This window comes from Lithobates pipiens, unplaced genomic scaffold (assembly GCF_037356315.1).
Source record: "Lithobates pipiens isolate NorthernLeopardFrog02 unplaced genomic scaffold, aLitPip1_a1.2 Scaffold_27, whole genome shotgun sequence".
Classification (NCBI taxonomy): Eukaryota; Metazoa; Chordata; class Amphibia; order Anura; family Ranidae; genus Lithobates; species Lithobates pipiens.
In genome coordinates this window covers 184,573,196-184,587,079 of record NW_027507788.1, presented here as the reverse complement: position 1 = coordinate 184,587,079, position 13,884 = coordinate 184,573,196, and the positions used below count along the sequence as shown (strand labels likewise).

General features: G+C 43.2%; 1 protein-coding gene across 1 annotated transcript in view; it reads right to left on the bottom strand.

Moving 5' to 3' along the window:
* Positions 1 to 7,177: 7,177 nt before the first annotated feature.
* Positions 7,178 to 13,884, bottom strand: part of LOC143934407 (ATP-dependent RNA helicase DDX25-like) — a 66,563-nt gene continuing 59,856 nt past the window's right edge. Inside the window, exon 12 of the mRNA XM_077457995.1 lies at positions 7,178 to 9,216. Within this exon, the coding sequence (XP_077314121.1) occupies positions 9,155 to 9,216 (62 nt within the window). The 3' untranslated portion in view covers positions 7,178 to 9,154. The remainder of the gene's footprint in view (positions 9,217 to 13,884) is intronic.

Here is a 13,884-nt window from a genome sequence, read left to right as displayed (position 1 = left end):
CACGTATTGCAAGACGGTACTGCTGATTACTTGTATTATGGTTATTGTATGATGATACTGTGTTTTTTTTTTTTTTTTGTATCCTTAAAGATATTTTTGTATATATACACCAGTCGTTTGATGGTTTGGTTGACACAAGCAAATGTGACAGTTGGCAATCCCGCCTTGACACTTATTGATGGCTTTAGTTCTGCTTTGATTTACTGATGTTAAGGGGATTTGGGCTTCAACAAAATGGCAGCCTCCAGCAAAAAGAAGCTGGAGGCAATTTCAAGTTTTGGATAAAGTTCTGCTTTGATGGGTAAAGACCCTTCTCTTCCCCACAGTCACCATCTATATGAAGGCATCCAAGGACAGTCCAAAAAGGCATTCACCCTCAAAGGTTGCCCTCTTTATTTGCATCTGGCAAAAAAAAGCTGCTGCTGTCATGTCTCAAAGGCACTCCAAACCAAGCAAAAGAGGCCTTGAAAAAAAGGCTTTGTAACCTATCTATGGCATTTGTAAAGCCCAGGACCTCACCCACAGAGGATTCTTGACGGTTTTCCTCTTGTTCATCTTGAGGAATTTCCACTGACACCTCATCCTCCCTCAAAAGGGAGCATCCACATTTGAATCCAAGGCATTCCAAGTTAGTGAGAACCGTTGTAGAGTTGGATTAATGCAGGCCAGATATGGCCACAGAAAATCCATCCCTTTACAAAGAAGTGGAGGATTGAGCCAGTGACATAATAAATAAAATACATATATAAGGGCAGACATAATCTGACCCTTTGGGGAGCCAATGCAGGGCAAACTTTGCAGGGGATTCGCCCTGCCTAATGGAAGTATCTGGAAGCCCACTTCATCACCCCCCCCCCCCCCCACCTGAGGGACACCATGCAGGGTGGATATATATATATATATATATATAAAAAAAAAAATTTTAAATCAAATTTTCTTTTTATGAAATGCTTTTGGTGTAAAAAAGAAAACACATAATGATAGTTTTCTATTGAGGATGCATTCATAATTTTAGTTTATTCGGCATTAAGTGGAGCTTAGTTATGTAGCATGAGATATATTCTGCAATATTTTTGGTAAACTCCTTCACTGAACGCAAGCTGAGATGTCTTGCACTGCATTCACACAATTGTACACACCAGCAAGCATAACTACTTACATTTAAAGAGCACCTGTCATTTCAGATCTATCATGGCAGCATCTGTTACTGCTGTCACTGCTGCATCACCGGCTGTTCCATTAAAGTGAATGGGACAGTCAGTGACAGTTGCTCTTTAACCACTTCAGCCCCAGAAGGTTTTACTCCCTTCATGACGGGCCATTTTTTATTTATTTTTTGCAATACGGCACTTTATTACTTTAACTGACAATTGCACGGTTGTGCAATGCTGTAATCAAAGTTGATGACTTTGGTGGTATTTGATCACCTCTGCAGTTTTATTTTTTTTACGCGATTAAAAAAAACAAAATTTTAGAAGAAAAAAAAAAGTATATATTTTTTTTACTTTGTGCTATGAAACACCCAATTAAAAAAAAAAAAAAAGATTTTTTTCATCAATTTAGGCCAATATGTATTCTACATATTTTTGGTAAAAAAAATAAATAAAGTCCCAATAAGCATATATTTATTGGTTTGTGCACAAGTTATAGCATCTACAATCTATGGGATATTTTATTATTTTTTTTGTTTTTACAGTTAATGGTAGTGATTTTTATTGAGACTGCGATGGACAAATTGGACACATACTGACACTTTTGTGCGAAAATGATGCACTGTACTAATGACACTGGCAGTAAAGGGGTTAACCCCAGGGGTGATCAAAGGGCTAAGTGTGTCCCTAGGGCAGTGATGGCGAACCTTGGTACCCCAGTTGTTTTGGAACTACATTTCCCATGATGCTCATGCACTCTGCAGTGTAATGGAGCATCATGGGAAATGTAGTTCCAAAACATCTGGAGTGCCAAGGTTCACCATCTACGCTCTAAGCTGTGTTTAATATCTGGGGGATGGACTCAGTATGAAGAGAGATCCGTGTTCCCGCTTAGCAGGAACACAAGATCACTCTGTTTATACCTAACAGGACAGGAATCTGCTTTGTTTACAATTGGCAAACCGCCGTCCTGTCTCTGGGGAGCAATTGCATCCGCTGAACCTGTTGATTGGCTCCCCCTCTGGCCAATCAGGACTGTGACCCCCCACTGGCTCTTGCAAGGAATCAAGTACAGGTACGTAATTTCACACAATAGAGTCGCAGTACATGTACTGTGGCCAGTTGGCAAGTGGTTAAAAAAGATTATTTAAATCGAGCATTTTTACTAGCGAATTCAATCAAATCCACTTTTACACCATGGCTTGCTTATTGTTAAATAGCTTGTGAATCCTGAGGGAAGCAGCCATCCAGCTGAGAGGGGTGTCGGCGAAGCCAGATCACCCCGGCACACTTTTTGAGACTTGCTGTGCAGGGAGTTGGGAAAGTGCAAAGCTGTTCTTGCTCCAAATGAAGGAGGGCTGGAGACGGGGGCAGTTCTGGTCACAGCTTTGCAACAGTGTCCCACACTGCGGTGGCTTAGAGGCTAAGGTTCACTATTTGAACTCTCTGTAACACTTGGGATGTTAGTTATTAACTAAGAATTTTGATGGATCTTGGAGCTGCCATTCTTTCAGTTTTGAAGGTTTACATGTACTGGGTGCAGAGACCAGCTATAAATGGCAGGACATACCACCACTGTATGGTACCTCAACCACTTCCCAGCCAACCTAAGTACTTCCAGTATAGAGAGGAGCCACCTGATTTAACAGAGGCAATCACCAGTTAACCTGCAGGACTGGTATACCCTTCACCTGTCATAGCATGAGTGCTCTGCAGGGCCTCCACTGCAATGGCCCTGTATAGAACCCTACCAGCAATGGGATCGGGTATACTGGATCCAGCTTATGTTACAGGCTGTCCATTCGCTTGTATACAAGGTCTGGGTAGTCTCCACTGAACAGAGAGCAATCTGGATGCCACCTCTGAGAACAGGGCATGCATAATGGGAATAGAGCCCATAGGAGCTCTTCAAAGACACAGTGAGGTAGGTCCATCCATCATCTAAGGACAATTGCACAAAAATCTTAGTTGAGGTGGGAGAATTCCTGCTTTTATTATCCTGTGTCTATCCATCTGCAGGTGGAGGCATAATGCAAGTAGTCATGATTATTAACATGTGTCCTGTGATGTACAACTAAATAATGCTTTTGTCATCTAATATTACAGCACAACCAGTAAAAATACATAGGGTTTGAACTAAACTTCATAGTTATCGCTATCTACTCCAATTCTGCCCCATCCACACAGTCCACTTCAGACATTACAATTGCCTAAACCAGTCAGGTCAACAGGTAATGAAGTCATCGCAAAGGCGGTGTATAGAATTTTTGGTTTCTAACAGATGGCATACACACCCATCACTTATAGCTTTATGCCCATTTAAAAGGTCAAGTGTATAACATTGATTGCAGTACATATTTGGTGAAGTTGAAAAGACACAAGTACAGCCTGTGTGTTTTTTATGTCGGTATTACATTGTATATCCTTGTATGTTGTGGTCGCTGAGGTGTCTAATAGTTTTTTTTTTTTAAATGATTTATGCTTCCTGCTGAAACCACTGCCTGTGGAAGAGAATTCCACATCCTTACAGCTCTAAAGCCTCCTACACATGATCAGATTTTCTGCAGACAAAACCTCAGACTTTTGTCTGAAGGCGTGTGCTTGGATTTTGTCTTGCAAACAAACAGCAAGGAATTGTCGGCCAACAAACAAGAACGTAGTGACGTACTACGTGGATTTTCAGCTCTGTAACGCCACCCTTCGGGCTCCTTTTGTGTTGGTAGAAATTTGGTGAGGGCTGATTCGTGCTTTTAATTTCTGAACGGCCGTTCTCCAACCAGACATGTTGCAGAATCGGAGGAGATAACGTTTATTATTGGTCTTGGAGTTATTTCTTTGAGCAAAGTCCAGTCCAGGATCAGGAGGAGGATTTATTAGACCAAAAATTGGTTGCTTTATTAATTGTGACCAATTATGTCATATGTCTTTGCTGTGGGAGCTCCAGGAGACTAATCCAGATGATTTTTGGAATTATCTCCGGAGGACGGGCCCCTGCTTTCACTAACTCTTGGCATTGTTGGCCCCCTATATAAAGAAGCAGGACACATGCATGAGGCTTTTATTTTATTTTTTGGTTGAATAATAATGATTTGATTTGTTATATTTTTGAATGCACTTTTTGGTTAAGGTTCTATTGGCAGATAGCATGTCTAATTTAATTTGTAATTTTGATTCTTGGACTGAAAAGTTGAAGAATCTTGTTTGGTGTGTGCTCTCCTAAGGGAGATACACTTTTTTTCACTTATATGAATTTTGGATTCATGCTAATGACATTTGGTTATCATTAACAATTTTAGGAATTTCGCTAATTCTATATTTACGGTATTTGTTCACATATTTACACGTCATGTTTCACTTTCTATTTGCTAGCGCTGCTCCTACATGTTTATTGTATTTAAAATTATAGCACTTTTTTGCTGTAGCTGCAACATTATATTTATCATCATTTATCTACTTGTTTTATCACTTTAGCGGCAGTTTTGTGTTTTATATATGTTTGGACTTGTGTACACACGCTCGAAAAATCTAACAGATATTTGTCCGGAAAATTTTAAAACCTGCCATCCAACATTCGTCTGATGGAGCGTACAAAGGGTCGGATTTTCCACCAACAGCCTGGCATCATACATTTACCATTGGAAAATCTGATTGTGTGTACACAGCTTTACAGTAAACAACCCTCTACGTAGTTTAAGGTTAAACTGCTTCTCTTCTACTCTTAATGAATGGCCGCGTCTTTTTAAATTCCCTTTTGTGGAAGCGTTTTGACTATATTGTGGGCTCACCAGTACGGTATTTATACATTGACATCATATCCCCTCTCAAGAGCCTCTTCTCCAGAGAGAATAAGTTCAGTGCTTGCAGTCTTTCCCCGTAGCGGAGTCTCCAGTCCGTTAGCTAGCTTTGTTGCCCTTCTCTCTCCAGTTCCAGCAAATCTTTCCTGAGGACTGATGCCCAGAACTGGACAGCATACTCCAGGTGTGGCTGGACCAGAGTCTAGTAGAGCGGGAGAATTATCATTTTATCTCTGGAGTTGACCCCTTTTTTTAATGCATTGCTAAAATTCTGTTGGTTTTGCTTGCAGCAACTTGGCATTGTATAGCCTACCATCTACTAGGACCCCCAGAGGTTCTCCCCCTAGTGAGTAGATTGCATTCATGTTTTTTGCCACCCAAAAGTGGTATTGTCTGCAAATACTGAGATTGAGCTACTTATTCCATCCTCCAGGTCATTTATGAATAAATTAAATAGAATGGGTCCCAGGACAGAAACCTGGGAAGTGGGGTCCCCCACTACCAACCCCTGACCATTTCCCATTTATCACCACCCTTTAGCCATCTTTCAGTCCATGCTGGCAGACCTTAGTTTGTATAGGGAATGGTATCAAATGCCTTTGCAAAAATCCAGATACACATCTACAGGCGTTCCTTTATCTAGATGGCAGCTCACCTCCTCATAGAAGGTTAATAGATTGGTTTGGCAAGAACGATTCTTCATGAATCCAATGCTGATTACTGCTAATGATAACGGTCTCATTACAAAAAATCTTGTATATAGTCCCTTATCCCCTCCAGGAGCTTGCATACAATTGATGTTAGGCTAACCGGTCTGTAATTCCCTGGGCTATATCTTGGTACTTTGCAAAATTTTGGAGCTACATTGGCTTTTCTCCAATCTTCTGGTACCATCCATACCAGTCAGTAGACTGTTCTTAAAAATAGCAAACAATGGTCTGGCAATTACTTGACTTTGAGTTCTTTAACCACTACAATACAGGGCACTTTCGCCCCCTTCCTTCCCAACACAATTTTCAGTGCGTTTCAACTGTAAGGCTACCTAGGACCTGACAGATAGCAAAGTAAGTACCCACAGACTAGTAAAAGTACCCATATCCAGACAAAAGCCCCTATAAATCCCCATCAGTAATATAAAGAGAAAAAAAGGGGGGGGGGGGGGGTGGGCAGGTAGTCTGGTGAATATTCTTTTTCCTATATTGCTGGTCATGTGCATCACTTACCTAGGGAAGAGATAGCACAAGGATGTGAAGGTAACAAGCCAGTGTGATGTTTTAAGCAATGTTCTACTGGTAAACTTAAGTTCCTGCCATTCATGTGGCTTACTTTGACATGTACCACCTCATTAACCCCCATCCCAACCAACCACACATTCAGCCTCACAGCAATGAATGTTTCGCTTCATGGGGCCACATATATGCATGACTACCTTTGTGTTAGGAACATGCTCAGTGCAGAGACCAGGCTCTCATTAACAATCTGGACACTGCATGTTTACAGCCTCATCTGTATGGGAAGGCAGATAAACATAACATCTTCTTATAGGAGAGGAGAATGTATACAACCCCAACTGTGCAAGAGAAACCACACACAAGAGCATGTGTTAATTTCACATTCCACCCAAAATAAGCTAAGTTAGGTTTGTTCCCCCCCCCCCCCCCCCTCACACACCTTTTAGACTGGGAGTGCAGGGGGGAAGTTGACAAAACATGAGTTTGAGGTACTGGCCTCCAAATTCACCAGATCTCAATCCATCAAGCATCTGTGGGATGTGCTTTAAACAAGTCCGATCCATGTAGGCCCACCTCAAACATACAATACCTGAAGTGTTACTAAACCTAGGAACCTGAATTCACTGTATCTGGTCTCCCACAGAACATGGAAATGCAATTATTTTAGTAAATAATCTGCCAATCACTTTATCATCAGCAGTATATAGCAGTTTTCATATTGTGATAAGCTGTCCTATGAGGCTGCAAGGCTCCTGACCCTCTGTCTGGACATTGCCAAATGGGCCCTGTGCTGAGCATATGCACCCTCCCAGGAATTAACACAAAAAACTCCACAAACTGAACATGTGCAGCTTGACTCCAAAAAGCTTACTCTTATCCAGACTTTAACAGGGAGGTTGTGTTTATGCAATATCAAACAGCCTTTTTACACAATGCAGAAGATTAACTTTTTAGGTTCCAGTGAGTGATTTTACTGTTGTGCATTTAGTATTACTTTAAAAATATGCTGTGGTATCTGGCACCATCAGATCCTTAGACCCATTCACTGTGCTGCCCATAGCATCGGCGGTAAAATTACTTTTTATAGCAAAGCTTTACCAGGTGCATTTCAGCCACTCGCAGGGTGCTTTTTAACCCCTGCTAGCAGTGGAGAAAGGGTTAAAACCACCAGCAATGTGCCACTTTGCTGGTGGTATAGCCATGCTGCCCCATTGATTTCAATGGGGAGCAGTAAACACACCCCCTCCAAAGAAGCTGCTGGCAGGACTTTTCCTGATGTCCTGCCAGCACACCTCTACAGTCTCTCACACTGGAGTAGCTGTTTAAGGACAGATTGCAGGTGCTATTTTTAACGCTAAAGCGCCTGAAAAACACCCTCAGTGTGAAAGGGATCTTAGACGACTAGTGTCCACAGGTCAGGGCTGTTTTTTGCAGTAATAAAGGGAACCTACTGAAAATTAGGCAGGTGGTCAGAATATGGCCAGTGTATCTGGCACATAGAAGGCAATGCTAAAGCCATAAATAAAATTTGGTACAAATGTCAGGCTTTCAGACATTCACTCTGGATTAAAAAAATAAAATAATACACACTGCTAAAATTAACAGGCAGTAAACTTTAACCAACATTTACTTTAACTATTCCAAAAAAAGTGGTCTGACCAATGGTCTAGTAACATAACAATCATTAAAATATTTAACATGTAAAAAGAACTTTACATAAAAAGCAAACTTGGATACAAGTCAGGCTTTCCACACACAATTTACAGCACTGGTTTGAAATGTACAGCCTGGAACACAGATGAGCCACCCGTAGGTCTATTTCAGGCTACCCCAGCTTGGCAAAACTAGGCTGATTTACTAAAGGATTTGAGAATGTTCAAACCATGAACTGTGAGAAGTCTGAAATCTTTTAGTGCCATTAATTCACTGCAGTATCAATAGCACTTAAGTATTCATACTCTATTCTACCAGTTTTGGCAACTGGTAATAGTTTATTACCAGGACAACTAAATTCTCCAAAGACACTAGAATCTTGTCCATTTTGGACAACAGTGTATGAGAAGAGCAACCCCTTTACACTCAGCATGCCAGCAGTCCATCATTCCTTGCTACTCCACTATGCCAAGGCCCAGCACTTGTATCCATGGAGAAGCATGTGACCTCCTTGAGGCAATTTTCAGGTCTATGCCAATTGCTAGGCCTGAACATCGTCAACTGATCACAGAAGTGAGGGCACCGCTCCACAAGACATCAGCACCACTCAAATGTAGGGTGCAAAAGAGTGGCAAGGGCTCGCTGATGGAATATTTGGCCTTATCCAGATCATGGCAAAGGTGACAGTGTCAAAAAAAACAAAACAAAAAAAAAACCTGTGAAATCCTGTCTAAACTTTAACACCCCAACCAACATCACATTTTGCTGAAAATCAATCTGCACTATTTACAGAATACAAAATCAGAACTATTCAAACAGTAGAAAACACCAAAGTGCATTTTATAAACAAATAGGTGATATCTACAGTGTTAATAATGTGCTCATTTAAACAGCACATGTGCAGCTGCAATTTATTTAGACACTTGCATTTTAAGTTTGTGTTGTGCATCGTTTAAAAAACAAAAACATACAAAATAAAGGGGAGAAAACCACCTATAGTAAGGTCAGAGTAACAAAAAACTACACAAAAAACTGTACACAAACATTAAATCACAAAGTAAACCAGACTGTGCTTAATACTATAATGGCCACTGCAAACCAAGCAAGCCTAAAGCAATCGAAAATTCTCTCGTCCCAGTGCCACACGATTCATATCTTTGCTGGAGCAGGACTGAGCTTCTTCGTGACTGGTGGGTGCAGAATAGACCTTTCTTCATACCGATATATTTGTATCAAATTAATATCCTTCTGTACCGACTTAAGTGCAAATGTTTTCTACTTGAATACTTTATTCTTCGGAGATCAGATTCCAAGATCAGATTCCCTATGGCAAAAACTTCTCAAGTTGATCGATATCCCTGGTGTCCAGCCTCTTGATCTTTGTATCTGAAATGAGAATGTAATAAGAGACTTCAGTGTCCTAGAATGGTGATGGCAAACCTTGGCACCCCAGAAGTTTTGCTACTACATTTCCCATGATGCTCAGCTACACTGCAGAGTGAATGAGCATCATGGGAAATATAGTTCCAAAACATCTGGGGTGCCAAGGTTAGCCATCACTGGCTGAGGAGTTTCAATTTTGCATTTGTATCATGTGCATTGAGACTTTTTAAATCATACAAAATAGTATTCCAGTCAGACACATCCTATCTTTACATTCTGCAGCCTATATAAACTGTACTCTGACCAGTTTCATCCAGTTTAGAGTGACATCCTGATCCAAGGAGGGTAAGTGTTCCCAAAAAAAAAAAAAAAACCCCCACACATCTTCCACTTCTTAAATAAACTACACCGTGCTTAGTCACCCATAGTTGATGGTTTGCTTTGGCACTATCAGGGACTGAAATGCTCCAGGAAAGCCTTCTTTATGCTGACATAATTAAAATTACCACAGCTGGTCACAGTTTAAAGTAAAATGGCTTTGTGTGCCATTGAAGTGGTGGTTAGCTACACCCGATTGGGGGAAGGGAGGAATTTTTTTGCATATTAAAAGGAAAAGGCATAGACTTACTGGTGACAGCATTTCTAAGAGCCTTTCAAGAAAACCCTAGAGAGAGCATAGCTCCACCTTCTCAGGAAACAAACTTTAAAAACCCCTCTTCCACCATGGCCTCAGTTATTGTGGTCTCCAACAACTGGAAAACAAAGCACAGAAAACCACCACACAACCATGATACTTAACACCACTACTAAGGTTTGACAGAGGGAGGGAACGGTTGTCCTGAAAGACCCTTAGAAATACCATCATCGGTAAGTCCAACTATGCCTTTCTCAAATCGCCTTTCAGGACAACCCTGGAGAGGATAACTGAGAAACACCCTAGGGTGGGACAACTGCCTGCATCACCTTCCCGTTGAAGGCCTAACCTGCAGTGGACAGTAAATCCAATCGGTAGTGCCTGGAGAAACGTAGAATTGGACCAAGTGGCAGCATTACAGATTTGTTCAGGCGGAGCACCAGCCCTTTCAGCCCAGGAAACTCCCATAGATCTCGTAGCATGAGCAGCAATACCTGAGGGAGGCATTTCTCCTTTTGCTTTATAGAGGTTTCTGCAATTGCTAGCTTAAGCCATCTGCCTAGCATACTTTTAGAAGCTTTCTCCCCCCTGCATGGGCCCAAAAAGACCACAAAGAGGGCGTTTGACTTTCTTTAAACTCTGGTCACTTTGAGAAACTAACAAACATCTTCTCACATCGAGTGTGTGGAAAGCTTCTGCTGGATTCATACTTTCATGTATATGGCCTGTGTGACTTTTCTTAAGTCATCTTCCAGGACAGCACACCTGAGAGAAGAGAGGCTCCTCCCTACAGGAGCAGAAATTGGAAGAGCACCCCTGAGAGCTGAAGGACCCTGGGTACAGTGGTGTACACAACTTCAGGGGCCATTATCCTGTCTCCCCTCCTTACCTGTACAGGTGGCTGTTCAGACAGGGGTGCTGGCCATTGGTTCTTTCCAGGGGGATTGTGTCCGACACCTGGGTCCCTCGCGTGGGCTGCCGGAGAGGGTGTGGCAACAAGCACCCGCGTCATTTTCAAGCTTCGGGAAAATGGCGGCGGCGTTCTTACCCAGGAAGGAAGGCTGAGAGTCCGTAGGAGCAGGTGCCCACATCCTCCTTTCGCTAGAGCGAGGAGGCACCAGTTCACTATGGTGGATGTCTGCCTTAACCACCTCAGATGGGAATGAGGAACAGAAGGCATTGTGCCCCCCCATGTGTATATACTGACTGGTACAGTGCAGGACACAGCCTAACCTTGCACCTCCCCAAGGGGACAGCAGTTGGGGGGGGGGGACGACTTTGGTAGCTATCCTCCTTGCGTGTGGATCACAAGGATGGAAAAGCAAGCCCGCTGGCTGTGGCAAAAAGGGGAAGACGACAACGGTGAGTACTTTCCTTTGCCTTGGGAATTTAGCTGCAAAATCCCCAATTCCAGCCAGAGGGTTTCTGGGCATTTGAGATAATCCCCCCTGGGGTCTGGATTCAAATAGCCCTTAAGCTTCTGCTAAAAACACCAGCCGGAGCTCCCTCTTACATCAGAGACACTATGGTGGACAGGTGGTGCAGAAGAACAAGTGTGCCTAAACCACCTGAGATGGTTAAGAGGTAGGTAGGCCATTGCTCCCCTTCCCTGTGTATATACTGACTGGTGCAGTAAAGAACCTGGGGTCAGGATACAAATAGCCCAGACGCCACTGCTAAAACCACCAGCCACAGCTCGCCACTGCTAAAACCACCAGCCACAGCTCCCTCTTACAGCAGAGACACTGGTTATCGCAGCAGTAGGTTGCCAGCCTCTCCCTACATGCCCAGTTGTGGTACATTAGTAGGGATTAATATAGCGTACATAGGGGACCTGGTAGATACAAAGTTACTAACAGGCCAGGTATACCACTGAACAAGTTATTAATTGGGAAGTGGTTGGTGGATTCAGAAGCTCCCCCTGGTCAGCAGGTGCACTAGGTTACCAGCCCTATTAGCCCAGCTGCTAGGAATCTGAAGTTGCTTCATGATGCTTAAAAGCTGACCTAACATTCAAGGATGGGCAGGGACCAAGCTGTGTGGCACAGTAGGGGTTTCCTTGTGACAGATCCTCCTTTTGGGGGTTGCTTGCTATAGGTAACTTTCATAAGCTCCAACCTTCCACTCCACCTTTACACTGTGGTTATATTATAATGTAGGAGGCAAGAAAACTTTGTTGGTTTGGGCTACAATCCACCCAGTGGCAGATCTAAAGGCAATTCACCATAGATCGCTTCCTACATCCTTTTAATGGAGGATTTTCTGTGCAAACCTATGCAAGAGCTACATAATTGCTTGTTTGAAGCCTGCAAGTAGCCATTTACCCCCAGGCTAAATTGGTAACCACCTCTTCTAAAGGCTGTCTTAAATTGGTCTCTAGGGCTGGGCTCATTGAGACTTTAGTTGCTAATCGGTCCCACCTGGGTATGAGCTGGCTAGTGTTTGCTCAGTCTATGGAGGTAAGGTAGAACTACTATAGTAGGGTGTCCAACCATTTTAGGATTTGTTCCTTCACTGGTGGTGAAGGTTTAGTATCTACAGCCCAGGCTATGCCTATGAAATAAATTGCCTGTTGGTTATTTCATAAAGGGATAGATCATGACTCCTCATTGGCTGCACACCAGTAGACCTCAGTAGTGAAGGTTTGTCTTTGCTGGGATGTTTCTGTGGCACAGCAGAAATACACATTGAGATTTGTGACATCTCTGCTCATAAGGGCTATATTGCTGTACATCAGAGGTATACTGCACTGAAGCTTGTTTGCTGTCCTTTATATGCTAAAGGTACTGCTTTGTTTGGCTACAGATCAGAAAAATACAACAGTGAAGGTGGTCTGTACTTTTTGGTTTTGTTCTGCACAGCAGAAATTCAAATTGAGTCTGGTGACATCTCTGCTCATAATGGTTATATTGCTGCACATCAGACATACACAAGATTGAGGTCTGTCTGTGGGGCCGTGTGTCCTGTATTACTGTCTTATTGGTGGTTACTTATCAGAAAGTCCTTTTTGCTTTTAAGAGGTCTTTTTCAGAAACCAAGCAGTTACTTGCAGATGGTCCACTTCTGGATGGTTCACTGCCCCGTGACAGATCTTTCCTGGACAGTAACTTCCATGGGGGGTCTGTGGCTAGATTTAATAGGACCGTGAACCAGGGCCTTTTTGGCCATAAGGGAGTGACTAGGATCAGATTAGTCTTTTCCTCTCTGAACTTTCTTATGACCAGAGGAGGAGGAAGGGGGGGGGGGGGGAATTAGGCGTAGCACAGTTGGTAATGCCAAGGGTGGGCAAACGCATCTATGCCTACTGTTTGGTCCTCTCGGTGGAGAGAAGAGAATTTGCCTACTTTTGAATTTTGTTGGTTGGCAAATAGGTCTATTTGCGGTTGTCCCCAAGCTTTGGAAAGACTTCCAGATTCAGACTGCACTCCGCTTCCACCAACTTACATCTGCTTAGAAGATCTGCCAACTAGGGGTGCACCGAATGGGTTTTTTGGTGCCAATACCGAAAATGAAATATACACTAGGCCGAAAACCGAAACATTTAAAAAAAAATTGTGGTACAGGAGATCAATGCAGCCAGAGTGTCCCCTATTGCAGACAGACTGAAGGGGAGAGGAGAGCCACCTCAGACGCCTGTTTGATCACAGCGCCGGGAACATCACAGCTTTCAGCTCAATAGCTGTGTGTTCCTGGCAGCGTGCCATCACATACAGCCCCTCCCCCTTGTTCGGGCACTTTGACAGATCATCCGTCCAATCCCACGGGTGATCTGTCTATCAAAGTCCCCAGACAAGGGGGAGGGGCTGTATGTGAAGGCGCATGGCCGGGAACACAGCTATTGAAATGAAAGCTGTGATGTTCCCGGCGCTGTGATCAAACAGTCGGCGGAGGCAGCTCTCCTGCACTATAGCATGATATAGCTTTTCATGATAGGCGGCACCAGGGGCGGAGCCCTGCCCCCCACCCAGGCCACGCCCCATTTTCGGCCATTTTTCTCTTTCGGCAAATTGCCGAAAAGGGCATTTTCGGCTGATATG